Source organism: Pongo abelii, chromosome 19, assembly GCF_028885655.2.
Source record: "Pongo abelii isolate AG06213 chromosome 19, NHGRI_mPonAbe1-v2.0_pri, whole genome shotgun sequence".
Classification (NCBI taxonomy): Eukaryota; Metazoa; Chordata; class Mammalia; order Primates; family Hominidae; genus Pongo; species Pongo abelii.
Window position 1 is genome coordinate 4,569,740 of NC_072004.2, and position 23,072 is coordinate 4,592,811.

General features: G+C 51.5%; 3 protein-coding genes across 5 annotated transcripts; 2 read left to right on the forward strand and 1 right to left on the reverse strand.

Annotated features, from left to right (window-relative positions):
• The first annotated feature begins 4,125 nt into the window (after window positions 1-4,125).
• TM4SF5 (transmembrane 4 L six family member 5) lies at window positions 4,126-15,485 on the forward strand. The gene is made up of 5 exons (XM_002826873.4): window positions 4,126-4,339; window positions 13,092-13,172; window positions 14,763-14,899; window positions 15,115-15,298; window positions 15,375-15,485. The coding sequence occupies exons 1-5, from the start codon at window positions 4,163-4,165 to the stop codon at window positions 15,387-15,389; spliced, it is 594 nt and encodes a 197-aa protein (XP_002826919.2). The 5' UTR covers window positions 4,126-4,162; the 3' UTR covers window positions 15,390-15,485.
• A 2,085-nt stretch (window positions 15,486-17,570) lies between these two features.
• On the reverse strand, window positions 17,571-22,064 carry VMO1 (vitelline membrane outer layer 1 homolog). Of its 3 annotated transcripts, none has more exons than XM_009251164.3 (4): window positions 21,928-22,064; window positions 18,445-18,665; window positions 18,244-18,339; window positions 17,571-17,945 (listed from the first exon to the last, which is right to left on the reverse strand). In XM_009251164.3, the coding sequence occupies exons 2-4, from the start codon at window positions 18,637-18,639 to the stop codon at window positions 17,928-17,930; spliced, it is 309 nt and encodes a 102-aa protein (XP_009249439.1). In that variant the 5' UTR covers window positions 18,640-18,665; window positions 21,928-22,064; the 3' UTR covers window positions 17,571-17,927. The 3 variants fall into 3 exon arrangements, with proteins under 3 accessions (XP_009249439.1, XP_002826920.1, XP_054391981.1); XM_002826874.5 differs by having other exon boundaries at window positions 18,224-18,339; window positions 21,928-22,052; XM_054536006.2 differs by lacking the exon at window positions 18,445-18,665 and having other exon boundaries at window positions 18,224-18,339; window positions 21,928-22,052.
• On the forward strand, window positions 21,274-22,779 carry GLTPD2 (glycolipid transfer protein domain containing 2). Its single transcript, XM_054536007.2, has 3 exons — window positions 21,274-21,565; window positions 21,787-21,953; window positions 22,036-22,779. The coding sequence occupies exons 1-3, from the start codon at window positions 21,287-21,289 to the stop codon at window positions 22,571-22,573; spliced, it is 984 nt and encodes a 327-aa protein (XP_054391982.2). The 5' UTR covers window positions 21,274-21,286; the 3' UTR covers window positions 22,574-22,779.
• Window positions 22,780-23,072: the final 293 nt, after the last annotated feature.

The following is a 23,072-nucleotide window of genomic DNA, read 5'->3' on the forward strand; positions in this document are numbered from 1 at the left end:
ATTCATCCTCAAAACAGACACCATTTGGCTGGCCACAGTGGCTCACACCTGTAATCCCAGCATTTTAGGAGACCGAGGCAGATGGATCACCTGAGATCAGGAGTTAGAGATCAGCCTGGCCAACATGGAGAAACCCTGTTTTCATCTTCACAAAAAATACAAAAATTAGCCAAGCGTGGTGGCGGGCACCTGTAATCCCAACTACTTGAGTCGCCTGAACCCGGGAGGCGGAGGCTGCGGTGAGCTGAGATCACGCCATTGCACTCCAGCCTGGGCAACAAGAGTGAAACTGTTTTAAAAAAAAAAAAAAAAAAAAGAGGTACCATCTCTCAGAATCAGCCTGAGCAACTTGTAGACAAATAGGTGGCCAGCTCTTGGCCCTGCTCTCTGTCCATCAGGACAAAGGCTGAATCCCCTCTTCAGGTCCACGGTTGGAAGGGCCACTCTTTGAGATATGACAGTTGCTCTGGTAGTTCAACGTTAGTTCTGGTGACAACCTCTCATCGGCCTCCTCCTGAGGAACCAGAGCTTTCCAGTGCCTGCGCTTCTCCCTCTGGCGCTGTTTCAGAGTAACTGTTCTCCACAAACTTCTCTTGCTGTGACTTCTGCTTATTTCTGGTGTCAGTTGCCTCTGGCTTTTGATTGCTTCCTTCTTGCATACAGCTCCCAGTTTGAAGCCGCCCCACTCTCCGATGACTGTCTCAGCTTGTCTCACAGACACATTTTCCCAATCATGAAGATCCAGTCGGTGGATTGGTCATTATCCAGTCAGTGTACCTCTGTCGGATGGAGTTCTCACCTCAAGAGACCTCACAGGTCTCTGGCTACATGTCTGCCTTTGGGTCAGCTACTTGTTCCTCAATCAACCAGCCCTGGCCTGGATAAGGGGGTCTGTGTTAGGAACCTGTTACTGGGCAACAAACCATCCCCCTTGACGAAGTCTTAGTGTCAAATAAATATAGGCATTTATTTCACTGATACACACATATGAGTTGGCTGGGGGTCAGGTGATCTAGGGTGGGATCCAATGTGACCCTTTTCCTTGTATCTTTTTTTTTTTCTAGATGGAGGCTTCTTCTGTCACCCATGCTGGAGTCCAGTGGTGCAATCTCGGCTCACTGCAACCTCCATCTCCTGGGTTCAAGCAATTCTCCTGCCTCAGCCTCCCAAGTAGCTGGGATTACAGGTGCATGCCACCACACCTGGCTAATTTTTTTTGTATTTTTAGTACAGACAGGGTTTCACCATGGTAGCCAGGATGGTCTTGATCTCCTGACCTCGTGATCTGCCCACCTTGTCCTCCCAAAGTGCTGGGATTACAGGCGTGAGCCACCGCGCCCGGCCAAAAGAAATTTTTTAAATTAGTTGAGTGTGGTGGTGTGGGCCTGTAATCCTGGCACTAAGGAGGCTGAAGTGGGAAGACTGCTTGAGCTAGGAGGTCACAGCCGGGGCAAGCCATGATTATCTTACCTTAGCACTCTAGTCTGAGTGACAGAGACCCTGTCTCAAAAAAAAAAAAAAAAGGATAATGTAAAATCTTTAAAGAAAAGGGACAGAGGTTGGGCGCAGTGGGTCATGCCTGTAATCCCAGCACTTTGTGAGGCCGAGGCGGGGGATCATCTGGGGTCGGGAGTTCGAGACTAGCCTGGCCAACATGGAGAAACCCTGTCTCTATTAAAAATACAAAATTAGCTGGGCGTGGTGTCACATGCCAATAATCCCAGCTACTCAGGAGGCTGAGGCAGAAGAATTGCTTGAACTTGGGAGGTGGAGGTTGCAGTGAGCCATGATCACGCCATTGCACTCCAGCCAGGGCAACAAGAGCGAAACTCCGTCTCAAAAAACAAAAAAGAAAAGGGACAGAAAACATCAAAAGCAATATGGAAATGTTTTTTAAAGCATTAAACATGCCAACAGAAGCAAAACCGAATGTATCAGTTATCATAATTGCCTATGAGTCAGAGACAAATAGTTGGGGAGGTTCAAAGTATTTTCCTTTTCAGGCATCCTCTGATTCAAGAGGTAAATTCTCCGTGTATTTTTCTCAATCCAGTTCCTCTGTCTTATAAATAGCAGAGATTCTGGCTTTTCTCCATTTTCCACATTTCTGTAGTGGTCTGAGTGGGCCGCTGGGAGGGGCTGCGTCAGGGACCACTGGCTGGTGACACTTTCCAGGTGACAGCCTCATTGCATACCCTCTTAAGCCCTGAAGCCCTTCCTGCCACCCTCATCTCTTCATGTCACTCCCACATCCTACTTGAGCTAGGGTTCATTCTGTGGGGGCTTCACTCTCCTGTTTGCTTCTGAGACCCGGGAGGCAGAGGCTGCAGTGAGCCGAGATTGCACCACTGCACTCCAGCCTGGGCGACAGAGCAAGACTCCGTCTCAAAAAAAAAAACAAAAACAAAAAAAACCATTAGCCAGGCGTGGTGGCACACACCTATAGTCCTAGCTACTTGGGAGGCTGAGGTGGGAGGATCACTTGAGCCCAGGTGGTCAGGGCTGCAGGGAGCCATGATCCACTACACACCAGCCTGGGCAACAAAGGGAGACCTAATAAAAATACAAAATTAGCCGGGCTTGGTGTCACATGCCAATAATCCCAGCTACTCAGGAGGCTGAGGCAGAAGACCCTGGTCTCAAAAACATTTTTTTAATTAAAAAAGAAGAAGTCGAACGGGTGGCTTGGCTCACGCTTGTAATCCCAGCACTTTGGGAGGTTGAGGCAGGCGGATCATGTGAGGTGAGGAGTTAGCCTGGCCAACATGGTGAAACCCCATCTCTACTAAAAATACAAAAATTAGCTGGGTGTGGTGGCGGGTGCCTGTAATCCCAGCAACTTGGGAGGCTGAGGCAGGAGAATCGCTTGAACCCAGGAGGCGGAGGTTGCAGTGAGCTGAGATCATGCCACTGCTCTCCAGCCTGGGCAGCAGAGTGAGACTCCGTCTCAAAAAAAAAAGAAGTTATCAAGGAAACTGCAGCACCCCAACAAAAACAGAACTTCTTTGACCTCAGAATGCCAACGAAAAAAGGCAGAAACTGATTCTCACAGAGCTGGCTCAGATCGCATGGCTGTTGCTAAATCAAACACCAAGGCTAGCGGGATAGAATGCTCTCATCAATGAGGCCTAGGTCCTGAACCCACCCTGAGAGACAGGTTGTGGCCTCAAGAGGAGGAGACATCAATAATCAAATACCAAAAAGACGAAATGCAAGGACAATACAAGCCACAATCATCTCTAATTTCTCCCTGGGAAGAACGCTGCCTGTGAGGCTAGCAGAAATGAAGAGGCCACCACACATCTGCTCTGTGCTTCCTAGTTTACAAAATACTTCTCAGGTTGTCCCATTTAATCCCCACAAGTAGCCCAGAAGGCAAGTGGCATCACTTACTTATTTATTTATTTATTTATCTATCTATCTATCTATTTATTTATTTATTTATTTATTTATTTATTTTGAGACAGAGTTTCACTCTTGTCACTTTATTTATTTAATTAATTTATTTATTTTTCGAGACAGAGTTTCACTCTTGTCACCCAGGCTGGAGTGCAATGGCATGATCTCAGCTCACTGCAACCTCCACCTTCCAGGTTCAAGTGATCCTCCTGCTTCAGCCTCACGAATAGCTGGGATTACAGGTGCCCACCACCGTGCCTAGATAATTTCTGTATTTTTAGTAGCGATGGGGTTTCACCATGTTGGCCAGGCTGGTCTCAAACTCCTGACCTCAGATGATCCACCCTCCTCGGCCTCCCAAAGTGCTGGGATTACAGGTGTGAGCCACCGTGCCCAGACACAAGTGGCAACTGAGACTTAAGAGACATGAAGGGGCTTGGCTAAGTTGCAAAGCAGGTATGGAACCAACAGAGGGGCTGTGGAGCTGTGCAGAAAAAACAGGAAGGCACTAACACAGGGTAGTGTGTCCATAGCCCCCACCTTGTCCAGCACCACATCCTCCCTTCACCTCAGGGCTGCAGCTCCTCCGCCTCCGCCTCCTCAGGGCCCACATCCTGTGCCTCTCTCCCTTATCATTCTGATCCTGCCAGTTTCTGCCACGCCTCTGTCTGACCTTTGCTCCGTGCTCCAGGCTTGTTTTCCTCTGGACCTGGGAATTGCCGGCTTACTTTCACTCACTGCCTGTCCTTCCTGACACCTCACCATGTGTACGGGAAAATGTGCCCGCTGTGTGGGGCTCTCCCTCATTACCCTCTGCCTGGTCTGCATCGTGGCCAACGCCCTCCTGCTGGTACCTAATGGGGAGACCTCCTGGACCAACACCAACCATCTCAGCTTGCAAGTCTGGCTCATGGGCGGCTTCATCGGCGGGGGCCTAATGGTGAGAAGGCTGGCAGGGGAGCCCGGGCCAGCTGGCTGGGTGCCACCTAAGGGGTTCTGAACAGGAGGGAGAGGGAGAGAGGAATAAGGATGGTTCCTTGGGAGAGGATGGCAATGGCTTGGTGGGGGCTAGGAGCCCTCTGGAGTCAGTCCTGGAGGAGCCCCAGCATCCCAAGCTGAATGTCTGAGGGGCACAGAAAGGACGAGAGCCTCACTGCTCTAAAGAGCTCCCCTACCGGGTAGGGAGCATGTCCTGCCTGTCCTCGCTGTCCCCACTGTTGAGCAGATGCTAGGAAAACCTCACTACAATGGTTAAGGCAGAAGGAGCAGCTGGTTGTCAGAGACGTCATCAGGGCAGGATAATAACAGGCATGAGGGTGGGGTGCAGTGAAATTACCCAGAGCCAAGGACTGCCATCATGGATCAGTCACCCTCCCTTGCCTCCGTGTCCATTCACTCTCACCCAACATTTCTGGAAGCCCAATCTGTGCGGACTGCTAAGGATAAACTCAGAACTTAGATCAGTATGGCAGGGAGGATGCCCTCAAGTCGTCTTCCAGGAGATGAGAAGCTATTTGCCAGGGGCGGAGGCGGGGGTTGGTTTTTGTGTTTGTTTTGTTTTGTTTTGTTTTTTGAGACAGGGTCTCTCTCTATTGCCCAGGCTGGAGTGTGGTAGTACGAACATGGCTCACTGTAGCCCCAATCTCCTGGGCCCAAGCAGTCCTCCCACCTCAGCCTCTGAGTAACTGGAACCACAGGTGGGCATCACCACACCCAGCTCACTTTTAAATATATTTATTTTTATTTATTTTTTATTTTTTTGGAGACGGAGTCTCGCTCTGTCGCCCAGGCTGGAGTGCCCTGGCGCCATCTCCGTTCACTGCAACCTCTGTCTCCTGGGTTTAAGCAATTCTCCTACCTCAGCCTCCTGAGTAGCTGGGATTACAGTCACGTGCCACCACACCCAGCTAATTTTTGCATTTTTAGTAGAGACGGGGTTTCGCCACATTGGCCAGGCTGGTCTCGAACTCCTGATCTCAGGTGACCCACCCGCCTTGGCATCCCAGAGTGCTGGGATTACAGATGTGAGCCATTGCCCCAGCTTACATTTTTTGTAGAGACGGAGTATCCCTATGTTGCCCAGACTGGTCTCAAACTCCTGGGTTCAAGTGATCCTCCTGCCTTAGCCTCCCAAAGTGCTAGAATTATAGATGTGAGCCACCATGCCTGGCCAAGACTAGGATCTGTCAGAAGTGGAAGAAAAGGAGACACAGATTTCCCCAATTTACTAACCCCCATCTTCCAACTCTCCACCCATTTAGGGAAACTTTGGGATGGTCAACCTAGTTTAATATCTTCATGCGATAAAGACAAAAGATCTACCCAGCACAGTTCTCCACTTCTCAGGACGGTTGGCTAATGACATTCTCCAGGGGAGAGCTCCCCTTGGTCCCTTTTGCTGGTCACACCTCGCTGGTCACACCTCTATTTGCTAAAAGAGGATACCTCTCCTTTAACCAACAATCCCCTCTTACTCTCTGGTATCTCTTCTTCTACTCCCTCCTCCTGCATGGATCTTGGCTGCTGTACTCTACTCCATCGCTCTAAACTCAACTCTCTTTGAGAGTCACACTCCTCTCAGGCTGACACACTTAGCCATTGTCACGGGGTGCTCCCTCTCCAACCTAAACCACCCCTGTCTCCCCACACTCCTCTGCCCCATCTAACTGGCTTGCTTCAGCGGAGCTCCCTGAGTCTCCCTTCCCCAAATATGCATTCACAGTTGCCTTTCTTCCACCTCTGTGCCCAGAGTCACTCTCAAGAAGCACCACCCGGCTGGTCACAGTGGCTCACGCCTATAATCCCAGCAGTTTGGGAGGCTGAGGCGGGCCAATCACCTGAGGTCAGGAGTGCAAGACCAGCCTGGCCAACATGGTGAAACCCCGTCTCTACTTAAAGAAATATACAAAAATTAGCCAGGCATAGTGGCAGGCGCCTGTAATCCCAGCTACTTGGGAGACTGAGGCAGGAGAACCCGGGAGGCAGAGGTTGCAGTGAGCCGAGATTGCGCCATTGCGCTCCAGCCTGGGCGACAGAGCAAGACTCCATCTCATACATAAATAAACAAATAAGTAAGCACTGCTCTATATCACAGGGACACAGACAGGTTCCTGCTCTCCCTGAAGCTTGTGTTCCCTTTGGTGAGGCCACCAGTCTCATGGAAGCAAGGCTGGAAGTCCCACGAGAGCAAGCACTGCCTGCTTTGTTGGCCGCTATGTACCCAGTGCTAGACCAGCACCTTGCACTTAGCAGACACCCAATTAATAGTCACGGAATGGCAGCATGTGCCTGTAGTCCTAGTTTGGGCCCAGAAATGAAAGATTGCAGTGAGCTAGGACCACACACCACTGCACTCCAGCCTGGGCAACAGAGCGAGACCCTGTCTCAAGAAAATAAAAAATAAAAAAGTCATTGAATGAAGTATAGAACTAGGCAAGGCAATTTCAGATAGAAGTAGGTACCATCGGCCGGGCGTGGTGGCTCATGCCTGTAATCCCAGCACTTTGGGAGGCTGAGGCGGGCGGATCACCTGAGATCAGGAGTTCACAACCAGCCTGACCAACATGCAGAAACCCCGTCTCTACTAAAAATACAAAAATTATCCAGGCATGGTGGCACACGCCTGTAATCCCAGCTACTCGGGAGGCTGAGACAGGAGAATCGCTTGAACCCGAGAGGCGGAGGTTGCAGTGAACCAAGATTGCACCATTGTACTCCAGCCTAGGCAACAAGAGTGAAACTCCGTCTCAAAAATAAAAAAATAAAAATAAAAATAAAATAAAATAAAATGGTGCTGGCATGAAGAGCTCCTAGGCAAAGCAGATGCCACTTTTTATAGGATTTTCAGGGAAGAGCTCTATAAGATGATGTCTGAACTGAGACCCAAATGACAAGAAGAAGGTGTGAGTGTTGCAGACACTGGGGGCTGGAAGTACAAAGCCTAAGGTGGGAACAAGCTCCACACTTCTGAGGATCAGACAGGTGGCTGGTGAGGTGAGATGTAATGAGATGAGGTCTGAGGAGGGCAGAGGCTAGGCCTGGAACACCCTGAAAAGCCACAGTGTAGTCTTTTGAATTTTTATTATTATAAGTACAACAGAAAACTATTGAAGGACTTTTTTTTTTTTTTGGAGACGGAGTCTCGCTCTGTTGCCCAGGTTGGAGTGCAGTGGCGCGATCTCGGCTCAGTATAAGCTCCACCTCTTGGGTTCACGCCATTCTCCTGCCTCAGCCTCCCGAGTAGCTGGGACTACAGGCTCCTGCCGCCACGCCCGGCTAATTTTTTTTTGTATTTTTAGTAGAGACGGGGTTTCACCGTGTTAGCCAGGATGGTCTCAATCTCCTGACCTCGTGATTTGCCCGCCTCGGCCTCCCAAAGTGCTGGGATTACAGGCGTGAGCCACCGCGCCAGGCCCTATTGAAGGACTTTTGGCACTTCGTTTTTTGACAGTTTAAAACTTTTTATTTAAGTCATACAGACAAGTACCCAGATCCTTAGTACACAGCTCAACAAACTTTTACAAAGTGAGCACATCTGAGCCCAGGTCAAGAAACAGATCATTACCAGAAGCCCAGACATGCCTCTCACCACACACGGAACCCCAGAATCACCTCACCAACAAGCGTAACCACTATTCTGTCTTCTAACCCCATAGACGAGTTTGGCTTATTTTGCACTTTACACAAATGGAATCATAGAGTATGTGTCTGGCTTTTTTTTGAGACGGAGTTGTTGCCCAGGCTGGAGTACAGTGGCGCCATCTCAGCTCACCGTAACCTCCGCCTCCCAGGTTCAAATGATTCTCATGCCTCAGCCTCCAGAGTAGCTGGGGTTACAGGCATGCGCCGCCACGCCTGGCTAATTTTTGTATTTTTAGTAGAGACGGGGTTTCGCCATGTTGGTCAGGCTGGTCTCGAACTCCCGACCTCAGGTGATCCACCCGCCTCGGCCTCCCCAAGTGTTGGGATTACAAGCGTGAGCCACCGTGCCCGGCCTGTATCTGGCTTCTTTAGCTCCATATTACGTTTGTGAGAGCCACCCATATTATTAGGTGTAGCTGTAGTTTTCTTTTTTTCTTATACGTTCTATTATGTGACTATACCTCATTTATACATTCTACTGGTTTTTTTTTTTGTTTTTTTTTTTTGCTTTTTTGCTTTTTTGTTTTTTTTGAAACAGAGTCTCACTCTGTCACCCAAGCTGGAGTACAATGGCGCCATCTCGGCTCACTGCAACCTCTGCCTCCCAGGTTCACATGATTCTCCTGCCTCAGCCTCCTGAGTAGCTGGGATTACAGGCATGTGCCACCGTGCCCGGTTAATTTTTGTATTTTTAGTAGAGACGGGGTTTCGCGATGTTGGTCAGGCTGGTTTTGAACTCCCAACCTTAGGTGATCCGCCTGCCTTGGCCTCCCAGAGTACTGGGATTACAGGCATAAGCCACTGTGCCCGGCCCATTCTACTGTTGAAGGAGATTTGGATCGTTCCCAGTTTGGTTTTTTTGCAAATAATGCTGCTATAAACATTCTTGTAGATGTATTTAGGTACAAATACATGTGCATTTCTATTGGATAAAAACCTAGCAGTAAAACTGCTGATTCTTAAGACATGCAAATATTCAGTGCTAATAGATATTGCCAGTTTTCTGTAGTTCTTATGCCAATTTCATTCCCCTTGGCAGTGTGAGAGGCCTGGTTGCTCCACACACCACTGGAATGAAGAAGACTCCTTTGACCACTGTGTGGAGAATGGGTAGTAGAAGGTCTGCAATAGATACAGAAAAAGACCAAACTGAGCTGGGCGCAGGGCCTCACGCCTGTAATCCCAGCACTTTTGGAGGCCGAGGCTGGCAGATCATAAGGTCAGGAGTTCGAGACCAGCCTGACCAACATGGCGAAATCCCGTCTCTACTAAAAATACAAAGTTAGCAGGGCGTGGTGGTGCATGCCTGTAATCCCAGCTACTCGAAAGTCTGAGGCAGGAGAATCGCCTGAACCCGGGAGGCAGAGGTTGCAGTGAGCCGAGATCATGCCACTGCAATCCAGCCTGGGTGACAGAGCGAGACTCCATCTCAAAAAAAAAAAAAAAGATAAAGAAAAAGAAAAGACCAAACTGAGGTCACGGAAGACATCCAGGAGAGATGAGAGTGGCTTGGACTAGGCCAGTGGCTGTGGAAATGGAGAAATATGAGCTGATTCAGGCTATAAACACAGTGTTTTCTTCTTCATTTATGATGACACTTTTCACTAAGACAAAAAGATGGCAACGAATGAGACAGAGAAGCACATACTACAAAGGGAAGCAAACACTTTAATCAAAAAGAGTAAAAATCTCAAATAGGGCCAGGTGTGGTGGCTCGTGCCTATAAAATCCCAGCACTTTGGGAGGCGGAGGCAAGAGAATCACTTGAGTGCTAGCATTCAAGACCAGCCTGGGCAACATAGTGAGACTATCTCAACAAAAATTTAAAAATTAGCTGGGTCTGGCCAGGTGCGGTGGCTCACACCTGTAATCCCAGCACTTTGGGAGGCTGAAGCAGGCTGATCACCTGAGGTCAGGAGTTTCAGACCAGCCTGACCAACATGGAGAAACCTTGTCTCTACTAAAAATACAAAGTTAGCAGGGCGTGGTGGTGCATGCCTGTAATCCCAGCTACTCGGGAGGCTGAGGCAGGAGAATCACCTGAACACGGGAGGTGGAGGTTACAGCGAGCCAAGATCGCGCCATTGCACTCCAGCCTGGGCAACAAGAGCAAAACTTCATCTCAAAAAAGAAAAAATTAGCTGAGTGTGGTGGTACAAGCCTGTAATCCCAGCTACTCTAAGGCTAAGGTGAGAGGATCACTTGAGCCCAGGAGGTGGAGGCTGCAGTGAGCCATGATCATGCCACTGCACTCCAGCCTGGGCAGCAGTGTGAGACCCTCTCTCAAACAAAAGCAAAAACTTCAGACAAGTAGATCATTCAAAATTGGTAAATCCAAAAGGCAATTCTAGGTGTGTTTGGATCCACAAGCCTCCAGTAAGTGACCTAACCAGGGAGGCTAAGCAAATGTGTCAGCATGGGTCCTGGCCCTGCCATGAGACAGGAAGAGGAGAGAGCAGGTGTTTCTCTGAGGTTGCTGGGGATGATATAATAGAACTGAAACTCTCAGCCCTTTCCCTGGAGAAGCACAAAATGCTGCCTTGGATGGTATGTGCCAGATAAGACACATGAGGAGCCAGGCACAGTGGCTCATGCCTGTAATCCCAGCAATTTGGGAAGCTGAAGCAGGAGGATCGCTTGAGCCCAGGAGTTCGAGACCAGCTAGGCAACATAGTAAGACATGAACTCTACAAAAAAATTAGCCAGGCATGTTTTTCTGCACCTGTAGACCCAGCTACTCGGGAGGCCGAGGTGAGAAGATCATTTGAGCCCAGGAGGTTGAGGATGCAGTGAGCCATGATTGCACCACTGCATTCCAGCCTGGGTGACAGAGTGAGATCCTGTCTCAAAAAGCAAACACACACACAAGAAAGCAAAAAGCAAGACAGCTGTGGAATTCCAGAGACAGGAGACAGGCAAAGAACCTGACCTTGTGCAACAAAGATAAAGATAACGGAGCCAGATGAGGAGCCTTAAATGCCTTACAAGACTTAGACATTCAAGTTACAAGTCTTGGCCGGGCGTGGTGGCTCACGCCTGTAATCCCAGCACTTTGGGAGGCTGAGGCGGGCGGATCACGAGGTCAGGAGATCGAGGCCATCCTGGTCAACATGGTGAAACCTCTTCTCTAATAAAATACAAAAAATTAGCCCGGTGTGATGGCATGTGCATATAGTCCCAGCTACTCAGGAGGCTGAGGCAGGAGAATCACTTGAACCTGGGAGGTGGAGGTTGCAGTGAGCCAAGATCACACCACTGCACTCCAGCCTGGAGACACAGTGAGACTCTGTCTCAAAAAAAAAAAAAAAAAAAAAAAAGAGTTCAGTCTTGACGGGCTTCTCTGTGAAGAGACCCTAAAGGATTTGAGCAGAGAAAAGACCAGTTGAAAGCTATGTTTAGGCCAGGTGCAGTGACTTACACATGTAATCCCAGCAATTTGGTAGGCCAGGGCAGGAGGAGCCCAGGAGTTCAAGACCAGCCTGAGCAAATAGCAAGATCCCATGTCTACAGAATTTTTTTAAATTAGCTGGGTATGATGACGCATGCCTGTGATACCAGCTACTCAGGAGGCTGAGGCAGGAGGATCACTTGAGCCCAGGAGGTCAAGGCTAAAGTCAGCCATGATCAAGCCACTGCGTTCCGGCCCGGGTGGCAGAGTGAGACCCTGTTTCAGAAAGAAAGAAAGAAAGAAAAAAATGCTATGTTTAATCTGATAGAGGATAGAGTGTAGGGTGGCATGGGGCAAGAGCTATGAGAGTGTAATAGGGAGGCTGAGAACATCCTCATGGGAGGTGATTAGGGATTCAATGTGGGGAAGGACTCACAGATTCAGGAGCCACTTAAGGAAAAATTGAGAAAATTTGATGTCTTTCTGGGTGCAACGTTAAAGATTTCCAGCTTGGGTGACCTAGTAGATGTTATTTTTTCCACTGATGGAGACAAGAAAGTCAAAGGGAGATGAATTTGCGGAATATTGTGAGATGAGCGTGAGGCTGCTTGAATTTGAGCTAAACCCAAGACATTCAAGTTAACGAGGATCTGGAAGCATCAGTTTTGGAGGCAACTTCTGGCAGAGTGAAGAGCTGATTCCCTGAAAGGGGATGGGCATTGTTAGGAAAGCCACAGGGAGAAAAAAACACCAAGGGTTGAACCTTGGAAAATGCTACACTCCATGTCAGACCATCCACTAGCACTCTTCCACACTCTGCTGTAATCCAAATTCACCAGACACTCCAACACCTCTATCCCTTCCTGCTGCTGAGGGAACTTATAAATATTGAGTTACTCTGAGCTAGTCTTTTTTTTTTTTTTTTTTTTTTTTTTTTTTTTTTTTTTGAGATGGAGTTTCGCTCTTATTGCCCAGGTTGGAGTACAATGGCACGATCTCAGCTCACCACAACCTCCACCTCCCAGGTTCAAGTAATTCTCCTGCCTCAGCCTCCCGAGTAGCTGGGATTATAGGCATGTGCCACCACGCCCGGCTAATTTTGTATTTTTAGCAGAGATGGGGTTTCTCCATGTTGGTCAGGCTGATCTTTAACTCCTGACCTCAGGTGATCCACCCGCCTCGGCCTCTCAACATGCTGGGATTTCAGGCGTGAACCACCGCGCCCGGCCTCTGAGCCAGTCTTAACACCTAGTCAGCTTGTTCGCCCATTAAATCCTGAGAACAGAGCTGTGAGGTAGATCTTCCAGACCCATTTTACACAGGCAAAACTGAGACCCTGAGAGATGAATCAATTCATAGCATGTGAAGTAGTTTCCCTGATTTCCATTCAGTAGGGCACCTACTATGTGCCAAGATTGGGGAAAATAATGATATTGGGCCCTACCCTCCAGAGGCCACAATCTGAACAGAGATAAGGTAGGCACGTAGATAAGGATAAAGTAAGGTGAAGCCCAGCAGCTCCGGGAGAAGTAGAGATAAGGTCTTCTACAGTCCAAAGGGCTGAAGGCATCACAGGCAGCTTCCTGAAGGAGGTAGGCACTGATGCAAGTCAGGCCTGGAGGATCTGGGGGAACGTGCTATAACAATGACTCTTGTCCCACAGGTACTGTGTCCAGGAATTGCAGCTGTTCGGGCAGGGGGCAAGGGCTGCTGTGGTGCTGGGTGCTGTGGAAACCGCTGCAGGGTAAGATCCAGATTAAGAAGGAATTCAGGGCTGGGGGTGGTGTCTCTTGCCTGTAATCCCAACACTTTAGCAGGCTGAGGTGGGAGTATGGCTTGAGCCAGGAGTTCTAGACCAGCCTAGGAAACATGGCGAGATCCCTATCTCTACTAACAATACAAAAATTAGCCGGGCGTGGTGGCAAGCACCTGCAATCTCAGCTACTCGGGAGGCTGAGGTGGGAGGGCCGCTTGAGCCCAGGAGGTCCAGGCTGCAGTAAGCAGTTATTTAAAAAAAAAAGAAGAGAAAAGATACAGAAATTAGCCAGGCGTGGTGGTGGGCACCTGTAATCCCAGCTACTCAGGAGGCTGAGGCAGGAAAATCACTTGAACCCGGGAGGCAGAGGTTGCAGTGGGCCGAGATCACACCATTGTACTCCAGCCTGGGCAACAAGAGCGAAACTCTGTCTCAAAAAAAAGAAAAGTAAAGTAAAGAAAAGATACAGAAATTAGCCAGGTGTGGTGGCGGGTGCCTGTAATCCCGCTACTTGGGAGGCTGAGGCAGGAGATTGCAGTGAGCCAAGATCGTGCCATTGCATTCCAGCCTGGGCAACAAGAGCAAAACTCCGCCTCAAAAAAATGTATTTTTATTTTATTTTACATTTATTTATTTATGTATTTTAGACAGAGTCTTTGTCTGTCACCAGGCTGGAGTGCAGTGACAGGATCTTGGCTCACTGCAGCTTCCGCCTCCCTAGTTCAAGCCATTCTTGTTCTTCCAGCCTCCCAAGTAGCTGGGATTACAGGCGCCTGCCACCACACCCAGCTAATTTTTATATTTTTAGTAGAGACGGGGTTTCACTGTTGGCCACACTGGTCTGAAACTCCTGGCCTCAGGCGATCTGCTCCCCTTGGCCTCCCAAAGTGCTGGGATTACAGGTGTGAGACATCGTGCCCAGCCTCGGGTCAGGTTTAAAATAAATTTCCCTTCAAACCCCGGGCTTGCAGTTAGGCTAACCCGAAGGCCAGCAGCCGCCGAGGTTCACTGGGGTTGTAGTTCCCCCCTCTCCCCCTCACCCGCCTACCCCTCAGTATTATTGAGATCTGAGATTTGTGGGTGCCAGGGAGGGGTGGGATGGAGCCTGGGAGTCTGCAGAGGAGCTTGTGTAGCTAGGAATTCCATAGAGAGTGCTGTGGTTCTGCGAGGACAGGTGCAGAAACCGAGTCCGAATTTCTAATTTTTTTTTTTTTTTTTTTTTTTTTTTTTGAGATGGAGTCTCGCTCTGTCGCCCAGGCTGGAGTGCAGTGGTGCGATCTCTGCTCCTCAGCCTCGGGCATGTGCCACCACGCCCGGCTAATTTTTGTATTTTCAGTAAAGACAAGGTTTCTCCATGTTGGCCAGGCTGGTCTTGAACTCTCGACCTCAGGAGATCCGCCCGCCTCAGCCTCCCAAAATGCTGAGATTACAGGCGTGAGCCACCGCGCCCGGCATTAAAAAATACATTTTAACAACCCGACTGGAGCAGATTTCGATAATGCGTGGGGGCTGGCGCTGAGCGTCGTCACCCACAGGTGGGGAGATTGGGCCTTACCTCCCCTTCCACACCACATCCAGATGCTGCGCTCGGTCTTCTCCTCGGCGTTCGGGGTGCTTGGTGCCATCTACTGCCTCTCGGTGTCTGGAGCTGGGCTCCGAAATGGACCCAGATGCTTAATGAACGGCGAGTGGGGCTACCACTTCGAAGACACCGCGTAAGGTTTAGCCTGTATTCGTGTCCTCCATTCTCTGCCTCTTCCCTCCCGCCCTTCCCCCGTGGACTGGGACACCTGGGCGGGACTCGACTTCGAGAGCACTCGCTCCACGTGGGCTACCTGGGCCTTTGCAAATCCCCTAGGACGTATTCTTGGGGGCGGGGGTGGCGCACGCGCAGGCCGCCTTCTCCCACGTGGCCTTACCCCTCCCACAGGGGAGCTTACTTGCTCAACCGCACTCTATGGGATCGGTGCGAGGCGCCCCCTCGCGTGGTCCCCTGGAATGTGACGCTCTTCTCGCTGCTGGTGGCCGCCTCCTGCCTGGAGATGGTATTGTGTGGGATCCAGCTGGTGAACGCGACCATTGGTGTCTTCTGTGGCGATTGCAGGAAAAAACAGGTGAAATGGCGTGCGGTGGAGTTGTAGAGGGAACCTGCCTGGTCCTGGCTGCGTTCTCACCTTCTCTTTTCTGCAGGACGCCCCTCACTGAGGCTCCACTGACCGCCGGGTTACACCTGCTCCTTCCTGGACGCCTGCCTGGCTCACTCACTCCCTTGCTCACTAGAATAAACTGCTTTGAGCTCTCTTCTCTGTCTCAGATTGTGCCTTCTGTAAGGAGGAGTGTGCGAGAGACTACAGATACACCTGGCCTTTGGGGCCGCTGCACCCGACTCGTACTTTCTTAACAAATAGATACTGAGCTATTTGGTTGCGCTGGAAATAACGATGGTAAACAAGACAGACAAGTTTTATTCTCTCAAGGAACTTGGCATTCCAAGGGTGGAAGATAGGCAATTTTTAAAGAAGCAAAAAATTATTTCAATAGGTAATAAGCACTTTTTTTTTTTTTTTTTTTTTTTGACAGGGTCTCGCTGTCACTCAGGCTGTAAGACAGTGGCACGATCTCGGCTCACTGCATTCTCCACCTCCTGGGCTCAAGCAATCCTCCCGTCTCAGCCTCCCAAGTAGCTGGGACCATAAGCATATGCCACCATGCCTTGCTAACTTTTTTGTGTTTTTTGTTGAGACGCGGTTTCGACATGTTGCCCAGGCTGGTCTTGAACTCCTGAGCAAAAGTAATCCTCCCACTTCAGCCTCCCAAAGTATTGGGATTACCGGCTTGAGCCACCGTTTGCAGCCAATAAGCACTTTTTAAAAACATGTTGGTAATGGGATTGATATTGACTTATGGAGAGACTCTCTTTTATGACAGGGAAAATTTGAGAAAATGAAATTTGAGACAAGATCAGGAGGGCTTGCTAACCATCTGGATATTTGGGGGATTATAGGCAGAGAGAACAGCAAGGACAAAGATCCTAAACAAGGATCCGTTTTGTAGGAGAAAATAATGAAAACTATGGAAAAGACACTGTAACTTCTTAAGCTCTAGAAAATGGAAGTGTAAAGCCACTGTGGCTTTGTCACTTCCTAATTTGGTAGAATTTTTTTTTTTTTTTCTTTTTGACAGGGCCTCACTTTGTCACTCAGGCTGGAGTGCAGTGGCACGATCTCAGCTCATTGCAGCCTCCATCTCCTGGACTAAAGCAATCCTCCTGCCTCTGCCTCCTGAGTAGCTGGGACTACAGGCGCACACCACCATACCCCTGCTAATTTTTGTACTTTTTGTAGAGAGGGGATTTCACCATGTTGCCCAGGCTGGTCTCCAACTCTTGAGCTTAAACAATCCACCCACGTCAGCCTCCCAGAGTGCTGAGATTACAGCTGTGAGCCACCACATCTGGCCATAATTTGATAGAATTTTCTTAATCTTAGGTCACTGGTTCAGAAAGGAGACAACCTAGGCACCTAATGGAGGCAGGGTGTCTGCAGACCCTCTCAGAAAGCCAGACTTCCTGGCCTGGCACGATGGTGCAAGCCTGTAATCCCAACACTTTGGAGGCTGAAGCCAGTGGATCACTTGAGGTCAGGAGTTTGAGACCAGCTTGGCCAACATGGGGAAACCCCACCTCTACTAAAAATACAAAAATTAGCTGGGCATGGTGGTGGGTACCTATAGTCCCAGCTACTCAGGAGGCTGAGGCAGAAGAATCGCTGGAACCCAGGAGGTGGAAGCTGCAGTGAGCCAAGATCATACCACTGCACTCCAGCCTGAGCGACAGAGTGAGACTCCAAAAAAAAAAAAAAAAAAAAAAAGGCGGACTTCCATCACTTGTCTGAAAATTATGTCTTTAAGTGCGTTTTTCTCGAGTCCATAACTTTTCAGCAATCTACCATAGACCCCTGAGACCAAATCCAAATGTATGCCTCACCTAATGCTAAGTTAGGAGGGGAAAAGGAGACTCAGTTCCCCATTCCTTAAACAGGCGAGACCAGCCGGGCACGGTGTCTCACGCCTGTAATCCCAGCTCTTTGGGAGGCCGAGGTGGGCGGATCATGAGGTCAGGAGATCGAGACCATCCTGGCTAACACGGTGAAACCCGGCTCTACTAAAAATACCAAAAAAATTAGCCGGGCGTGGTGCCGGGCGCCTGTAGTCCCAGCTACTCGGGAGGCTGAGGCAGGAGAATAACGTGAACCCGGGAGGCAGAGCTTGCAGTGAGCCGAGTGAGCCACTGCACTCCAGCCTGGGGAACAGAGCGAGACTCAGTCTCAAATAAATAAATAAATAAATAAATAAATAAATAAAATAAATAAACAGGCGAGACCAAAGTCAACTCAGAGAAGCTTTAATAGCAAGAGGTGGGACTAGCCTCCTGGCCAGGGAGAGAGCGGCGGCAGAGGCGCCATTCAACTGCGGCAGCAGAATAAGCGCGCGTCGTTCAGCGCAGTGTCATCGCCGAGGCCTCTAGGTCCCTGGATCTTGGTCTGCAGGCCGCACGCGCCCTTGGGGCAACGGTCACTCCAGTCTCCAAAGTCTCCCCAGCTCAGCCCAGGCCCCTGCAGTTCCTCGCCGTCTGAACAGCGGAAGCGCACGTTGTTCGCTGCTGTGTTGTCACCGGGGGTCGTGGGTGCCTCCACGCGAAGCGAAAAAGCCACTAGGTAGGCGCCGCAGCGACACCACAGCGGCTCACTCCATTCGCCCCAGCTGCAAGGCAAAGGGAGATGCATTGCCTCTGCGGGCGCCCCCATTCACCAAGCCCTTGAGACTTTCCAAGCCAAGCGTTGTGTATATGACCCGGTGGGCTGGGTGCTGCCTGACCTCCGCCGAGGAGCGGAGGGGGGTCTTCCATCCACCCCTCGCCTCCCCGGTCTATACTGCCCCGCAGCTCTGGAGGAGCCAGCCTGCCTGTCGTGACGGAGTATGTAACAGAGGGTAAGGGACATACCATCACCCCCAAGGGATCCTCGACCCCTGTGCCCCACCTTCCAGACTGGGACTCTACCACGTGCGTATTGCCTGGGACGTTCCCGCGCGCGCAGTGCAGCCTGATCCCATTCAGTGCAGTGTCATCGCCAAGAACGCCTTGGGGAGGCTCCACCTGGGTATCGAGGATAGGAGCAAGGGCGAGTCACGGAATTATCATCCTTGGCTCTATGGTCCCACGCATTTCCGCCCTCTCCAGGACCTACGCCTGAGCCCCAACCTTGAGGGAGAACCCGCTGGCGAAGAATCCGTCAGGACACATCTCAGGCCAGGCCCAGTCGCCCCAGGGACCCCCGTTGGTCACTTCGATGACCGCCATGTAGCCGTTCCGGCCATCTGCCTGTGCACATGTGAAAGGAGCCACCCGCAGAAGCAGCAGCAGCGGCAGCAGCTTGGCTCCTGCGCCCCGCTCCATCCAGCAGCGTCTGTGAATCAGGCCTCCTAAGCAGATTTATATCAGTTTGGCCTCTGTGAGGGCTCCGATTGCGGAAGGGCCTCCCACATTAAGTGAAACCCAAAACTAATCCACTCCCGGAACCCTATTTCCTGCTCCCGGAGGCAGAGGCTCCCAGAGCTAGGGTAGGAGGAGCAGTGAGAGAGGGCGAATTAAAATAACCATCACCTACTGAATATTTACTATAGGCTACGAATTATGGTTAGCGCTTTGCAGTATTTTGTTTAACCCTCACAACAATTTTTAGGGGGTCAGAATTATCCTTCCTATTTTGTAGATGAGGGAACTGGCTCAAAAATGGCAAGCAATTTGCCTTAGGTTTACAGCCAAACAAGCTGGGAAACATTCCAGCAGTGAGAGCGGAGACAGAGCGGAGACCAGGGCTAGGGATGGAAGTGACCTCCCGGGAGTCCCACCAGTGACAGGATGGGGCAAGAGAAACCCAGAGACCTCCAGGATGTGAGGGGACATCAGAGTGAGGATAGGACAAGAATCCTCGAACTGGAGAAGCTGAGAAAACTCCCGTCAACTCAGAAGTCTCCTCCTCTGAGAGGTCTTCTGAGAGATCAGGGCCCTAACACCTTGAGAATCCGGGACACTCCTCCCTACCTTGGAAGAAGATATACACAAACAGAAATAATTCTTTTTAATGTTTATTTTTTATTTTTTGAGTCGAAGTCTCGCTCTGTCGCCCAGTGGTGGCATCGCAGTGGCGCGATCTCGGCTCACTGCTACCTCCACCTCCTGGGTTCAAGCGATTCTCCTGCCTCAGCCTCCCGAGTAGCTGGGACTACAGGCGCGCACCAAGACTCCGCCACGCTAATTTTTGTATTTTTAGTAGAGACTGGGTTTCACCGTGTTGGCCAGGATGGTCTCTATCTCTTGACCTTGTTATCCGCCTGCCTCGGCCTTCCAAAGTGCTGGGATTACAGGCGTGAGCCACCGCGCCCGGTCCAACAGGAATAACTCTAAGAAGTTTGGGGACAGGAGACTAAGAACCCCTAAGAAAAGATCATGCTGTTTCTTCCATTGCTTTCTGTATCCTTCTATCCTTTCCTGGAATGCCTTTCCCCCTGTGACCACCAGATGGACTCCTAATTTGCAAAACAAAAAGCGAGAAAACCTGGCTAAGTATGTTTTTTGTTCGTTTGTTTGTTTGTTTGTTTTGAGACGAAGTCTCACTCTGTCGCTCAGGTTGGAGTGCAGTGACACCATCTCGGCTCACTGCACCCTCTGCCTCCCGGGTTCAAGCGATTCTCTTCCCTCAACCTCCCGAGCAGCTGGGATTATAGGCGTTCGCCACCATGCCTGGCTAATTTGTATATTTTTAGTAGAGACGGGGTGTTGCCGCTTTAGCCAGGCTGACCTCAGGTGATCCGCCCACCTCGGCCTCCCAAAGTGCTGGGATTACAGGCGTGAGCCACCGTGCCTGGCCTAAAAATGCCTGGCTAAATTTGTTAGGGGCCACAACCCCTGATTTACCTGCCCCTCATACACACTCCTTTGTTTATTCAATACCTATTTAGCAATAATATGTTTTGGCTTAAGCAATATTCCATGTGCTGTAAGCAAGAATAACAAGGCCCCTGTCATCAGAGCTCACATTCCAGTGGGGGAGACAGAGGATAAATTCTCCCCCGGTGGACCTTGAGCTCTGTGAAGGCAGTTTTGTATTCTCGAAGCCTAGTACGTGCGGAAGTACTTAATAAAAGTTGGTGCAATGAATGATTGAAGAGCCAATCTGGAGTTTTGAAAATTAAACCACAAAAATGCAAAAGGATAAAGCCTGACGTATGTATATGATTGCAAGTGGTCATGTATCCAGGTCAAGACAAAGTCCCCTGGGGATAAGATAGAGAATTTAGAAGTGGGTGTTACCGGCTGGGCGCGGTGGTTTACGCCTGTAATCCCAGCACTTTGGGAGGCCAAGTCGGGCGGATCACAAGGTCAGGAGTTCGAGACCAGCCTGGCCAGTATGGTGAAACCCTGTCTCTACTAAAAATATAAAAATTAGCCGGCACTTTCCAGCCTGGGCGACAGAGCGAGACTTTGTCTCAAAAAAAAAAAAAAAAAAAAAAAAAGAGAGAGAGAAGTGGGTGTTCCCTGGATCCCAGAGGCGTGCAATGCTTGAACTTAATAAGATTTATAGGGCAATTGTGGTCAGCTTTTCCATTTAGTGTTTTCACATACGTTATCATTTAATCCTCACATGAGGCTTGCAAAGTGCCTATTATTATCCTCAATTTACAGTGGAGGGAACTCAAGCCCAGAGTGAATTTAGGGCCCACACCACTGCTCAGTAGGGGAGCTGTTCTGGCCCCTGCCTCTCTTCCCACTACTCAGAGTGCCTCTTACTACAGCTGGCCCTACAGGGAAGGGAAATGCACTGATCTGTCACTGCTGTCGAATCCCCCAAATTCCCTTCACCCGGTTCCTCGCACCCAGGGTAGCTGCCCTTTGGGGCGAAGGGCACAGGGGAAGGGGCCTTAGTAGGTTAATTATTAACCCTTTGCGCCTCAGGGCACCACGGGCTTCTGTCCCCTCCCGGAGGCGGAGGGACACGGACTGGCTAGGCGCCGGTGAGGGGGCGGCGGTCCCAGCAGCAGGCATGGGAGTGGCGGTGCGGCCCCCAGTCCTGCGACACTGGTTCAGCCACTCAATTCCTCTCGCTATCTTCGCGCTGCTGCTGCTTTATCTCAGTGCTCGGAGCCTAGGTGAGCTGCCCCTTCCATCACCTGCTCCGGGAGGAAGCCCGGAGTCCAGGCCCTCACGACTCAAGCCTCTTTCTGGAGCCCTCACCGCTCCGTTTCTCCTCTCCCCAGGCGCCCGCTCGGGCTGCGGACCCAGGGCACAGCCCTGCGTTCCAGGGGGAACGGCGCCCTTCCAGGTACGCTAGGCGCAGGGTTGGGCGCGGGCGCTTCAGGAGGGACCAGAACAGGGAGACGTGGAGCCAGGCTGAGGGTCCGGCATAGGGCGGGTCCTCCCCCTGGTCTACCCTCTCCCGTCGGAAGCTGAGCGCACAGCAGAAGAGCCACCAGCTAAACCTTCGGAACAATTTCTTCAGGGCGGAATCTGCTCCCACCTCTTCCCATCGTGTCTCCCCACCAGGTCCGGCAGGAGTCGGGACCCCTGGAGGCCCCGGAGAGGAAACAGCCTCCGTGTCTGGGCCCTAGGGGGATGCTGGGCCGCATGATGAGGCGGTTCCACGCCAGTCTGAAACCCGAAGGGGATGTGGGGCTGTCCCCGTACCTGGCGGGATGGAAGGCACTCGTCGAGTGAGTGGCCTCCCCGTCCCCCAGCCGGTCCCCGCCTCCTTGGCGGCTCCATCGCCATTCTCTCAAGTCGTCTCGCCCGCAGGTTCCTGACTCCCCTCGGCTCCGTCTTCGCCTTCGCCACTAGGGAGGTCTTCACCAAGGTGACAGCCCTGGAGGATCGGGTGCACGGCCCGGACGCGGAGCACTACTGGTCGCTGGCGGCCATGGCGGCGTGGGAGCGGAGGGCGGGACTGCTAGAGCAGCCGGGGGCGGCCCCCCGGGACCCGGCCCGGAGCTCGGGCTCTCGCACGCTGCTCCTGCTGCACCGCGCGCTGCGCTGGTCCCAGCTCTGCCTCCACCGGGTGGCGACCCGCGCGCTGGGAGGCCCAGACGCGGGCGTGCAGTGCAGCGACGCCTACCGTGCGGCCCTGGGTCCGCATCACCCCTGGCTGGTCCGTCAGACCGCCCGCCTCGCCTTCCTCGGCTTCCCAGGTCGCCGCCGCCTGCTGGAGCTGGCGTGTCCCGCAGCCACCGAGGCGGAGGCGCGGGCCGCGCTGGTCCGGGCCGCCGGCACCTTGGAGGATGTCTACAACCGCACCCAGAGCCTGCCGGCCGAGCGCGGCCTGCTTCAGCTGGCCTAAGACGGCGGCTGCGGGGACCGGAGGGAACGGAGCGGACCGCCCGGGGTGGGGCCGCGCAGCCCGGGGTCAGTCCTGCAGCCCGCGCCGCGGCCGCCTCCGTATCCCGCCTCCTCCGTGACGTCGCCGCGGCGAGGGCCGCCCCCGGCAGGGAATGGCGTCGAGCTCCCTCTGTCCGCAGTCTCGGAAAGACGGGAGGAGCTGTGAGGAATAAAAAGCAGTATTTGGCAGCGTCGACGTAGAGCGTTTTGTGTGATGACGACAGGCGCTTAAGGGAAATAAAAAACCAATGTGAGAAGATGTGTCATCTCTGTTCTCGGCAGCCGAGAGACTCACGCTCCCCCGGCCTATCGCAGTCACTCCCGTGGCTTCGGTTGCCAACCACACGCTGAGTCTCCAGCCCAGACTTGTCCCTGAGCTTCACCCCTGTGCAAGCATCCTGCACACTCCACAGACGCTGCAAATGCAACACGTCCAACGCGGGTCCCACCACCATCCCCCT

Bases quoted from the DNA above. Each gene is read 5' to 3' on its own strand.
- TM4SF5 (XM_002826873.4), top strand. From the start codon at position 4,163: ATGTGTACGGGAAAATGTGCCCGCTGTGTGGGGCTCTCCCTCATTACC. The intron at 4,340-13,091 runs GTGAGAAGGCTG...CTTGTCCCACAG, and splicing joins TCATCGGCGGGGGCCTAATG to GTACTGTGTCCAGGAATTGC. The intron at 13,173-14,762 runs GTAAGATCCAGA...CACCACATCCAG, and splicing joins GCTGTGGAAACCGCTGCAGG to ATGCTGCGCTCGGTCTTCTC.
- VMO1 (XM_002826874.5), bottom strand. From the start codon at position 18,639: ATGGAGCGGGGCGCAGGAGCCAAGCTGCTGCCGCTGCTGCTGCTTCTG. The intron at 18,340-18,444 runs GTTGGGGCTCAG...CTCGATACCCAG, and splicing joins CCAGCGGGTTCTCCCTCAAG to GTGGAGCCTCCCCAAGGCGT. The intron at 17,946-18,223 runs GTGGGGCACAGG...TTTGCCTTGCAG, and splicing joins GTAGAGTCCCAGTCTGGAAG to CTGGGGCGAATGGAGTGAGC.
- GLTPD2 (XM_054536007.2), top strand. From the start codon at position 21,287: ATGGGAGTGGCGGTGCGGCCCCCAGTCCTGCGACACTGGTTCAGCCAC. The intron at 21,566-21,786 runs GTACGCTAGGCG...TCTCCCCACCAG, and splicing joins GGGGAACGGCGCCCTTCCAG to GTCCGGCAGGAGTCGGGACC. The intron at 21,954-22,035 runs GTGAGTGGCCTC...TCTCGCCCGCAG, and splicing joins GGATGGAAGGCACTCGTCGA to GTTCCTGACTCCCCTCGGCT.